The 12,876-nt window shown below is 40.2% G+C and overlaps 1 protein-coding gene across 1 annotated transcript in view; it reads left to right on the top strand.

The window, feature by feature from the left end:
* Nucleotides 1-12,876, top strand: part of LOC124142199 (peptidyl-prolyl cis-trans isomerase E-like) — a 29,601-nt gene that overhangs the window by 7,810 nt on the left and 8,915 nt on the right. Inside the window, exons 7-12 of the mRNA XM_046510511.2 lie at nt 185-311; nt 896-975; nt 2,485-2,590; nt 3,243-3,318; nt 3,780-3,846; nt 12,131-12,224. Coding sequence (XP_046366467.2) covers nt 185-311; nt 896-975; nt 2,485-2,590; nt 3,243-3,318; nt 3,780-3,846; nt 12,131-12,224 — 550 coding nt within the window. The remainder of the gene's footprint in view (nt 1-184; nt 312-895; nt 976-2,484; nt 2,591-3,242; nt 3,319-3,779; nt 3,847-12,130; nt 12,225-12,876) is intronic.

Raw genomic sequence — 12,876 nt, 5'->3', positions numbered from 1 at the left:
GATGCTCATGATGTCAATCACTGGATTGTCTTGTCTAGACTCAATTATTTACAGACCACCACCATATAGCTGGAATATTGCTGAGTGTGGCATTAAACAACAAACAAACAAACAAATGTGATGAAGTTGAAAGGCTGCAGCCTCATATACCCCCATGTTTCTACGTGAAGCTATTCTTCTTCAGACTGCAGTGTCAGCCCCCAAGAAATCCCGCACAAATCCCCAGGTGTACTTCGACATCAAGATAGGCAGCCGGAGTGTCGGCCGTATTGCTATAGAGTTGAGAGCAGACGTCGTACCCAAGACAGCAGGTAATGATATGATCGGCCGTATTGCTATAGAGTTGAGAGCAGACGTCGTACCCAAGACAGCAGGTAATGATATGATCGGCCGTATTGCTATAGAGTTGAGAGCAGACGTCGTACCCAAGACAGCAGGTAATGATATGAGTATCTATGAGTGTCTATTGCTCAGGTAATGCACAAGTATGTCTCTGGGTCTGAATTAAAAATATGTAACAATTTCCATTATTTCCTAAACCCTGATAGTTAAAACTTCGTGTCCGAAAAAAGACATCAGTGGATTACTCTTCACTCTGGTGCCCTGTGTTCACTTACAAATAATGAACAAGATGCACGTTGTGCTTCTGATTGGTGAACATATTGTCAGAAAATGTCAAACTGCGTAGAAAAAAGGATAATTTTCATATGTTCAGATGCTACTAGCTGTTTGACAAAAATATATTAAATCATATGTTAATGTGCTGCTATTCGAGGAAGTGTATGAAACTTGGTATATAGGTATCTCTCAGTTTTTTAGAAGACAAATTTGAAGAATGATGCTAGTTTAGAAGAAGTCACCGAATAACAGTCTGATTTCTCTCTCTCCATTTCAGAAAACTTCCGGTGCCTCTGTACCCAGGAGAAAGGTTTCGGCTTTAAGGGCAGCTCCTTCCACAGAATCATTCCGTCTTTTGTATCCTCTCACTTGGCATTGATTGTGTATTACGGGGGCACGGGTGGCCCAGTCGTCTAAACCGCCGTGATTCGCTGTGCAGAGTTGCATCCCTTGAACATGCCAGAAACCTGTGATTGTGGGTTCGAATCACGGTTCGCCCCGATTATGTTTCTAGGTTTGTCAGCACCATACCTGTGCTCGTGGGTTTCACCAAAGTGGTAAACATCTGAGACCTGCTTCACTTCGGGCTTTCCTTCCACATGAAGCTGACACGCCTTGATATATAACTGGAATATTGTTAAAAGCGGCGTTAAACCCAACTCACTCACTCACTCACTGATTGTGTGTAAAAACATAAATATTCCTCTTCAAATACAACTTGCACCGATTTGGTTGTTTTCTCTAATTTCCAGGATTGTGTCCCTTTGTAGTCAGGGACAAACTATGAGTTTTAAGGAAAAGATCCTTTTAAAAGATTTCAGAGGGCATGCAAACCATTTCATGAATGTCACACGTAGTTGCAATATTGTTTAGGTTTTCAAAAAATAATAGTCTTGGTTCTCAGCACCACCCATATCATCATAAAGTCTGACGCAAATTTCGATTTATTTTCCATTTTAAAAAACAACCCAAAATACCTTAAATATTCCAAGGAATACATTTCCCAGGTTGATGGTATACAACTGTTTATTTGGTTACATACTAGTTTGAACAAAAAAAACAAAAAAAAACAACCCCCAAAACACCCACCCTTCACTATGTTTTTAAAAGCCATTGAAAACCAATTTTTTATTTTTTTAAGCCTTAGGTAACAGAAGTCAATATTCACTCAATCACCCATTGTGAAAGATGGTGTTTAGTGTTTACAGTGTGGCACTCTCCTACCCAGAGTTCCATGCGGCCGGCAGCCAGCTAGCATAGTACCTCTGCCACAGGCCAGCGCCATGTGACGATTCGTCACATCTTTCACAGTCCATTCAAGATATTGCATATGCTTTTCATCCGTTTCATGTTTGACAAGTCTACACATTTTCATAAACAAATGTCAAAGAATGGTTAACTTTCATTGAGAAAGTATGCAAATACGTAAAAATCTACTTGTTTTTGCGTTGTTATCCTATGTTTACATTGGTTGTACGGCTCCACGTGCTGTCATCGAAGCCCAACGGAGAGCTAGCGACACGGTCACTTTGATGCATAAATATATATTGTCATGCAACTCACTGTCGCAGTTGTAGTAGCATATGTATATAGTTATGCAAAACAATATGTAAAGCGCCCCCAAATACTTGCATTAGTCCGTTCTATACTGATTTCTGAAAAAGCGCGTTTGTTTACAAACAAGAGAAAAGTCCGGTCACGTGATATGCAAATTAGCCTGTGGCACTGGTGTTATGCTGAGTCACCACTGCGACGGAGTGTGACAGTGCGGCTCACTCAGCATCAGTTGTCTCCCCTTAATAAAACTGATACCACTGCATGGTAGTGCTGTGTTGTATGTATGTATGATTCCTTAACCTGCTGTAGATGTGTCAGGGAGGAGACTTCACCAACCACAACGGCATTGGCGGCAAATCTATATATGGTCGCAAGTTTGAGGATGAGAACTTTACGTTGAAACATCTTGCACCGGGTACGTCCTTGTTTGGTGGTCGGGTGTTTGGGGGGGGGGGGGAGGGAATGGTCAGTGTGTCCTGAGCTACTGACACAGAGCTTGCAGTATGATGTAATTACTTTCACCCCTATTAATAGCAAACTGTAAGGGACTTTTCATATCAGGTTTCATATTCGGAAAGAATTGCTGTTCAAATCTGACATTATAATTTACATAAACAACATATCCTTGCTGGTTTGGACTGACACATCTTCTTGTTATGGCCAACATTTACTCACTCGCTCACTCACCCGCTCGCCCGCCCAAACACCCACCCACCCTTGGGTGCTGTGTAAGCAAAGAGAATGTGACCTGATTATTATCATCAACTCAGGTTCAACAAAGTCCAAACGTGGAAAAAAATAACTCCTTTTTTTATGTATAAAATAGGAAGTTGGGCTCCACAATACATCCCCAACTGACATTTTAGGTGTTTATTTCTGGTGAAATATTGAGTAGTGCACAGAGTTACTGCCCTTCCCAACAAGCTGTGTGCACCTGCTGGAAAATTATTCTATGACCCACAGTGTTCCCCCAGGGTGTAAAGCGTGTAGCAGAACACCTGAGATACACCTGTACTCCTTGATGACTCCTTCATCACACTGGATAAGTTGTTCTCTTTGATCCGCAGGTACTTTATCAATGGCAAACTCCGGCCCCAACAGCAATGGATCCCAGTTCTTCATCACGACAGAGAAAACAGATTGGTAGGGAGCTGTTTCCATTCCATATTTTGACAGGAGAGCATAATACTAGTTCACTGACTCCTTCAGTGGCAGAAACAGTCTGACAGGCAGCGTACAACGACACGCAGTCAACCAAATCACAGCCTGATTCATTTGCCATAAATTATGATAAGCATAGGTTATTTGGGGTCTGTTCTACTTCGTATATATCCCGTGGGTTCTATATACTGCCATGTTGTGTTCTACTCTGGATATCCTGTTGGTCTACATACTGCCATGTTGTGTTCTACTCTGGATATCCTGTTGGTCTACATACTGCCATGTTGTGTTCTACTCTCGATATCCCGTTGGTCTACATACTGCCATGTTGTGTTCTACTCTAGATATCCCGATGGTCTACGTACTGCCATGTTGTGCTCTACTTCGTATATCCCGATGGTTCTACGTACTGCCATGTTGTCCATGTTGATATTGTGTTCCAGGCTGGATAACAAGCATGTGGTGTTTGGGAAGGTCATAGAGGGACTGGATGTCGTCAGGAAGATGGAGGTAAGATATGTCAATCATCAGAGACAGGTGACCTGGGTTTCCCTTCTAGTGTATACATTGAGTTTGTCAATTCCTGCTTGTTTTAATTCATAAATTCAGGTTTGTGGTTAACCATTTGCTTGTCCTACTGTTGTGAGCTTCAGTTCCCCACATTGGTACGAGTTGAGAATTGGTAGGTTTATCCACCATCATGTTGATGCAACTTGCCAACTTAACTACACATTGTAACACATCTACTGTCACACCAATTCACAACATGAAAAAACCCGTGAAGAACTGGGGGTAGAAAAGGTCTTCAGCAACCCATGCTTGCCGTATAAGGCAACTATGTTTGTCGTAAGAGGCGACTAACAGGATTGGGTGGTCAGATTCGTTGACTTGGTTGAAGCATGCCATCAATCCCATTTGCATGGATCGATGCTCATGATATCAATCACTGGATTTTCCAGTCCAGACTCGATTATTTACAGACCACCATCATATAGCTGGAATATTGCAGCATAATACGCACAAACAACAAAACATTAAGAGATCAATTTATAATCTGATAAGGAGATGAGGGGAGGTGAAATGGGGTTTAAAAGGCACTTATATCGCGACATGCATGTCTCTCTCCTCTGTCCTATCGCTGGAATATTGCTGAGTACGGCGTTAAACAACAAGGAAACTCGACATGAAAACAAATTATAGAGAGGCACAGAAGACTAGATTCTGCTGGGAACATTGTAGTGAGTGAGTATGGTTTTACGCCGCTTTTAGCAATATTCCAGCAATATCACGGTGGGGGACACTGGAAGATGAGTTTCACACATTGCACCCATGTGGGGAATGGAACCCGGGCCTCCGGGAGACAAGCTACCCCACTGCCCCAGAACATTTGTAAATCCTACAGGGATTATTCGTAGATCTGTAGCAGTAGGTCATGGAACTGAGTAAGCATTTCACTGGCGTTGTACAAGTTTCATGAGAGAATAATGGCCCACATGGCCTATGCTGCTATCAAATACGACTGAACTTATGGATATATAGTAATATGAAGATTGGTTCATTAATATTCTGTTGTATGACATGTCCATTAACTTGGTAACTAGATGAAGAATGTTATATTTTCCAGGCGTGTGGAAGCAAGGGAGGTAAGCCATCTGAGAAGGTGGTGATCACCAACTGTGGGGAGTTTGTGTAGAAGGAAGACATCAGTGGATGGATCAGATCTCGATGTGTCTGCCACGTGGAAGTGTCACAGCTTGTAGGATGTCTTTCGGGAAGTGTCGATTCACTGTATATTTGTGAAAACAGATGAATTTTACAGTTTGATTTGAGGAAATATGGCAACGTGTCAGTCCTGCCTGTGTCAACCTCAAACACATCAGAAAGATATTCATGTACTGATCATTGCATCCATGCACAGCAACATGACATCTAGATGTATGTCTTTAGTGATGCAACAGGCGTCAATTATAGTACAACAGATGTCAACAGACATGTTTAGGAATATACTGTAGAATATTCCTTCTTATGATGCATTGTGTGGTATTGCTGTTGCCGTAAAAGAACATTCAGCAGCATCACCATGAACTACTGTTCTTGAAGAGCAACCATGTTGTGAGATGTTCTCTGTATATATGTACAAATATAAACTTTTATATTATGTGATGCTTGTTTTGTTTTTTGTTAAATCAAATAAGGAGCAAGGTGTCTTGTCTTCTCTATGACATGGATGGTTTGGGGAAACAGTTTCTGAGGAGTAGGGCTGATATGAGTTCAAATTTACTACCCTGGTACCCTACCCCCTATTTTCCGACCCTACCGGGGTACCCACTGTAGGTCTCATTAGGTACAAAATGTCTGATTGGGATTTTTTTTTACAGCACTTGCAAAACGTATTTAGATACATGTATTAAACGATCTGATCATGCATTCACTGAAGTTGACTTAAGTTTTATATTTATTCAACCATATGAAAAGTCAGAAGGAATGTGTGCATAGTCAGAACGAAATGCGAACATTAGTGACTTGTAGTGTAACCATAGAGTTCTACATAATTTTTGTCATTAAACAATATATCACATGAGTAACCACGGGTCCAGGTAATCCTGTTGGTACCCAGGTCCTACTCAGTATCCACCTGATCCCAGTACCCGAGTTACCCGTCCCAGCCCCACTGAGTACATCCCCACATCTCAGCACACAGAGGCAGTTCTGATGACCAGGTGGTAACCTCCTACAGATGGGATATTGGTGTCATTCAGAGGCCCTCAAACCATACCAGACATACTACTTAAAAGAAGTCAAAGAACACCCAATTCTTTCATATTACTACAGTTAATCTATCTTTAACTTCTTGAGAGCAGTATACAGACATCAGAAGAAATTGTGTTTGCTTTTGACCAAATCAGGGAACCAATCTCAGACAATGCAGACGTTTTTCACCACAATGCTTCATTCTGGAACCAAGGACATTTTGTCATTAATGAGTAGATACAATGTCTACTGAGTATTTGTAGTATCTGGACATTGGCAACCAGTAACTCTGTTGTGACCTGACCACCAAATGACATCCTAGCAGACAGCTAGATCGTTGCTCACACTATCCACCACTGGTTTTTGACATTTCTGGGCCCTGTTCCTCAAAGCGATCTGAGCGCTAAGGTGATCGCAAGTCCCACATTCTGACATAGGTAGGATTACGATCATACTAGTGCTAAGATCGCTTTGAAGAACGGGGCCCTGGTAATCAGTTAGATTTTAACAGGGCCATGTGATAAAGTTGGTCTGTTAACACACACAGCAAATGGCCCTTATGTTTTACACTTCAGAGATCTGACCCATCATTTAGGGTTATTTCATACTCTTTAGTGAAGAGAACGTTTCTAATATTTTATTGTTTTATAAATTATCAACTGTATCTATAATCTTATTGTCTAGTTGGCCTTGCAATCAAGACATATAAGTAGATTAAAGATAACAGCCTGTTATAGTCTGATAAACGCCTGTTATTAGAACCACCAAAGTGTCATGAGTAAATTGATCCATGAAGAAAGTGTTTGTCATAAGTAATTAACACTTCTTCCCGAGGCAAGGGAGATAACTGAGATACAAGTCCAGTTTCCTAACTGGACTTTTGTAGGTAGTTAACTCCCTTCCCTTGGGAAGATGTGATTAACACTGTAAATACCAGCCAATATCTAAATTAAAACTAACAAAGCTATTTTTAGTTCTGTAAGAAAAGGGGATTTATGGTAAAAATATTGTTGATGTGACATTACCTCAATCACTGTATAATGTGTGCCGAGAAACAGCACTTTGATTATGAGACCTGCGGTTTACCTGGAGCCTCAATACATTCATCTTCCATGTTATAGACCTTGTCTTATTTTTGGACATGATACACCCAAATGGAACACATTTTCTCGGAAACTATCACAGATACAAGGGTGCCATTGTGCAAACATCATCAAGGTATACATAATAATTATGTTGATGGAGGTCGAAAACCAGCACCGAGAATTAGAGTTCTGTACCTTGTTTTTATGCACACTAACGCCAATGGTGACAAGTGACGTGAAATTGGGTTTAATGTCCCGTCCAAGATTATTGCAATTATATAGCGGCGTGCATGCATATGTGTTTGTGGCTGCTTGTACTAGTCCGGACTGATGGCGATTTTATAGTGCTAGCTCACTGAGATACCATGGCGCAGTTTAACATGAATGCCCCAGTCAGACACAGTATACTGACTCCGAGCCGACCAGTCCTTGTTTTAGCCCCTTAATGCCGAGCGCCAGACAGGGTAACAACAAGTACCATCTTTTAACGTCTTGACGCGGGCGGGGATCGAACCCCGGACATTCCGCTCTCCGGGCGGACGCTCTACCACTAGACCACGGGGGCGGTCTGGAAACCACTATAGCCATGTGTGGTGAATATGTTACAAAGTTTCAATACCGCCATCGAGAGCTGATGTTTTACAGATTCAGGGCTTTTGTTTATTTTTTGTTGTTGCATTTGTCAAATGAGGGTAGGGTTGGTTTCAAGACCATAACTCATAAACCATTTAATATAATTTCATGAAACTGCATACACATCCATCAGGCAACTGAACTAGTGCTATTCTGGAATTTTTAAAGAAATAATAATTTGCTTTTTTCAAGGCAACAAGTTGAAATAAGTGTAAAATATTTACAGGGTGCGTTTTTGGTGCCAAAGCTTTCATTTTTTCCAAGAATGTTTGCAAATGTGTTTGGCTGGTAACGACTGGTGGCTATCGTTTTCACACAAATATATGTATTTACAATTGTACTAAAAATGCAAAGATGGCGGGAGATATTGATCACTATGTTCTCTTGTTAATAACACCTTTCTCTACGCCCCAACATTTCAAATTCTATTTAAATGACCTTTTTGTGCTGCAGAAACAAGTTTTTGGTAGGTCTACTACACTCTAAACCCCATGGATTTGTTCTCACGATATCACCTTCCTTAACTGCTGGGGGCACGGGTGGCCCAGTCGTCTAAGGCGCCGCGATTCGCTGTACAGAGTTGCGTCCCTTGGGCACGCCAGAAACCTATGATTGTGGGTTGGAATCCCGGTTCACCCCGATTGTTTCTAGGTTTGTCAGCACCATACCCGTGCTCGTGGGTTTCACCGAAGTGGTAAACGTCTGAGACCTGCATCACTTCAGGCTTTCCTCCCACATTAAGCTGACACGCTGTGATATAACTGGAATACGGTTAAAAGCGGCGTTAAACCCAACTCACTCACTCACTCACTCAACTGCTTTTCTCATGATAGTTTTAACACTTTTAACATGTGCAACGTAAACCCCAATGTATGAAATAAGGAAGAGTTTCCCTGGAAAAGTTAAGATTTTATTATTGATAGTTTTCTTTCCATAATCTATGCAAGTCGCAAGTTTGAGAATAGGCTAAATAGACTATTCTATATAAATATTTCCAACTAATCTCAAGACCAGGGAGATCTCACCAAAATAACAGATGCAGCTATTCCAGTTGCAAAGAACTACCGATAGAAAGGAAACGTTATTTTCACCTGTGATAGAAAATTATTGGCGATGAAGGCAGTTTATGGTTTATTAATTGCGAATGTTTTCTGTGGATTGTTGAGAAGGGCTGATGCATTGGAATAATGTTTATAAATCTAGAAAAAAACAACATCAAGATGAGGGTCGACAATGGGCTCCGTATCTTTAAGATCAAAGAGACGCTTGAAATCGTTTGGTAGGAGTCATCCAGGTAATAAAGTACGATGGGGTACAGGTTACCCAACGTGTGTACGAGTCCACCAATATAAACAAGGTACGGGTCTCATATAGTTCCCAAAGAGACTGGTGCCGAAAGTCACTTGTTGCGTATAGGCCTACATAATGTTATTTACTAACTAACATATTTTAGATACAGATCTGTTCAAAAGCCACGTACCCCACTAGTTCCAGGACCACCCAGTTCACACCACAGAAGAGGATGGCTCAAATAACTTCAATATTTTGCAGGGTATTTATAGTTTTATACTCAATTCTCAAGTGATAAAGTTTCTGCTAAATTAGATAGCGGTCAAATTCTCCACAAAGCAATCTTAGCGTTACGACTGTCTGTCGTAAGTCAGTGTAAAGAATGGGAGTTAGATCGACTTAGCTCTAAGATCGCTTTGAGGAACGGGACCCAGGTGAGCTTCTGTACCGGAAATACTCTGCAGTCTGGATTATTTATTTCAGGACCAGATTTAAAAATGATATTAGAAAAATGATTTGTCACCAGTCACTAAGTGTACACTTGACTAATCAGATCATGCTATCAATATATCAAGTATCCAAAGTGAAGCGATGGTAGCACGAGCTGATATGGAACGAGATTTTCGTGTATTCCTGAAGAGTTCTTCCAAGGATTACAACAACTATGAAAAACACCGACATTAAACAATATATATTAATATATATATGCTACATCTAAATATTGACAGTTGATGTTTAATTCGTTTTACAGTCAAATGAATGTCGCATAATTGTTATCCTTGAATAAAAAAATGGGTGTTTTGAATGTAAAGAAAAAAAGTCTTCACCAGTAGTATATTAGATATGATGGGAACGTTTGTTTTGTTTCAACATCTCAGCGTTTAACCTGAAACTACACGATCATACTTGGGATGGGATGTGCGGTAAATCATGATATTTTCATGTACCTAGGTCAGATCTAAAACTGTGAACATGCACAGCGAATTCCATACATAATATTACATTAAATTGCATTAAAAAAGGCAATATATTAATGCCGATTGCGTCAGTTAACGTCAGATCTAAGCTACACCTCATCTAAAAAACTAAAGTTCAAAATCTGAATACAGTACAGTATGGTTTCTATATAAATGTCGAAGGATGAGATGTCTACATGATCATTATGATGAGAAAAAAAGAATTAAAATGAAACCCCTTTCCACCAGCGGCGAAGAATGGGCACTGTTTTAATGTGACCAAGCGTTAGTAAAGGGAGGTAACTCTGAATCTCAACCCACGATAACATCCAGTGACAACATGGTTTTATCAAGACGATTGCTTGGCGTCGGGACCCAGTTTTTACGGGTAAAAGAAGCACACAGACATAAACTGAATTTCGAATATGCATGGGGTCAGGGTAATCATGCCAAAATCACTGAATAAGAATTACACGAATCAGGCGATGCTAAAAGTTGCCACACTTCCACACAGCCTCAGGTTGCCAACACGTGCGTGTAACCTTGACCGGTGTTTATGTACCTGTGGTTCTATTCAAATGGCATAACATGTTGCAGAGCTTCCTAAAACACGATATTTGGTTAATGACAATGCACAAAGTTTCAACGTGAATAAATACTCGTAATGTTATTCCATTGTCTGTATCCAGAGACCATATAATAATAATATAATCTATTATGGTCTCTGCTAGGGCTGGGACGAGTACAAATTTACCCGACCCCCTATTACCCGACCCTACCCGGGTACCCACTGCAAGTCTCAAGAGTAGGGAACAAAATGTCTGATTGGTAAGTGTTTTACCGCAGCCCTGGCTAAAACTATTTAGATACATGTATCAAACAATCAGATCATGCGTTCACTGAAGTTGACTGAAGCTTTATCTTTACTCAGACATGTACAAGTCAAAAGGAATGTGTGCATCGTCAGAAAGAAATCCGAACATTAGCGACTTGTTGTGTAACCACTGAGCTCCAGTGAATTTTTGTCATTAAACAATGTATCACGTGACTAACCATGCACGGGTCCGGGTAGTCCTGTGGGTTCCCGGGTCCTACTCAGGACCCACCCAACCCGAGTTACCCGTCCCAGCCCTAGTCTCTGCTGTATCACACCAATGTTATGTAAATAACATTAATATTAATAATCTCAACACAAATGTAGTTGGAACATTTTGATTAATATTAATGGGCATATTTAGATCTCCAAATAGAATATGGACTCTTATCTCTTGTTAAATATTTTGAAGTAGTTATAGTACATATTTCTGTTAGGTGGATGAACATGTTTGTGGTATGATTTAATTCATTCATGTGTGCCTGTCATGTTAATGTTTCAGTGGGGTAGCCTAGTGGTTAAAGTGTTTGTTCGTATTGCCGAAGAACCAGGTTCAGTTCTCCACATCAGAGCTCCAGATAAGCTTTTGGTGTTGTGGGTAATTTACCCATGCATTTTAAAATCATTAGGTATCAGTAATTCTATCTGGGTATTCAAATTTCTGTTACCCACTAGTTTTTACACATGTGGGTATTTAAGTTAAATATTTAAAAACACTATTCATCTAGTCCCTGCAAACTGGTGTCGTGTGGGTTCGAGAGCTTTATAGGACTCCAAAATACAACGATACTTCCACATGAAAGTGTGATGGCAAATGATAATGATGTAACTGTCATCGTGGAGTTTGACAAGGTTGACGGAATGCCCGTTTATAATTTCAAAATAAGTTGCTGATTTGCTAATTGAAAACACAGGGTTACTTCACAATATTTTGATGATACGCACAAGTTTTATTTTTGTAGCGTATCTGTAATGGTCGTTGCGTAATTGATACGCTTGGATTTTATTTTACTGCATATTTCTGCATTTCTGATGCGTATTTTACACAGATACGCAGCTTATCTGGAGCTCTGACACATGGGTACAATGTGTGAAGCCCATTTCTGGTGTTCCCGCTGTGATATTGCTTGAATATTGCTAAAAGTGGCATAAAACATAACTCACTTATGTTTCAGTTCAGCCAAAGTCGGGCGCAAAGCACAAAGAATCCTCAAGTTTTCTTTGACATCAGTATTGACCACAGCAATGCTGGGCGTATTGTTATGGAACTACGGGCTGACGTAGCCCCCAAAACAGCAGGTACGTGAAGTAATTGATCTGACTAAAAATAGGCTTACCCATTATATTTCTGTTTGTTTGTTTGTTTGTTTATTGTTTAACACCGCACTCAGCATTATTCCAGCTCATATGACGGCGGTATGTAAATAATCAAGTCTGGACCAGACAATCCAGAGATAAATATCATGAACATCGATCGACGCAATTGGGATCGATGACATGCATCAACCAAGTCAGCGAGTCTGACCACCCGATCCCGTTAGTCGCCTTTTACGACAAGCAGAATCACCTTTTTAGTAAGCATGGGTTGCTGAAGACCTATTCTACCCCGGAATCATCACGGGTCCATTATATTTCTGAAAATGTAGCCCACATGCATTGTTTAATATGTCTGTCTGTCATTGATTGATTGTATGTTTCCATATTGATTGTGGAGGACGGTGTTATTTGATATGAAATGTTTGGTTTTATTTAACTATAATTCAATCTTTCCATATATAAATATCACACTCATCATTTAAGATGCAACAAATTTTGATTGATGAATAGAATTATAAGATTTTCATATCATGAAAATAATGCATGCTGTGTTTGAGTAACAGATTATAAATCGATTGATGATTGATCTGCTGGGACAAACTTATCATGTCCAGTTGTTGATGGTGAAAACTCT

Source organism: Haliotis rufescens, unplaced genomic scaffold, assembly GCF_023055435.1.
Source record: "Haliotis rufescens isolate VD_foot unplaced genomic scaffold, xgHalRufe1.0.p SCAF_2, whole genome shotgun sequence".
NCBI classification, from domain to species: Eukaryota; Metazoa; Mollusca; class Gastropoda; order Lepetellida; family Haliotidae; genus Haliotis; species Haliotis rufescens.
This window is presented reverse-complemented; position numbering and strand designations above follow the sequence as displayed.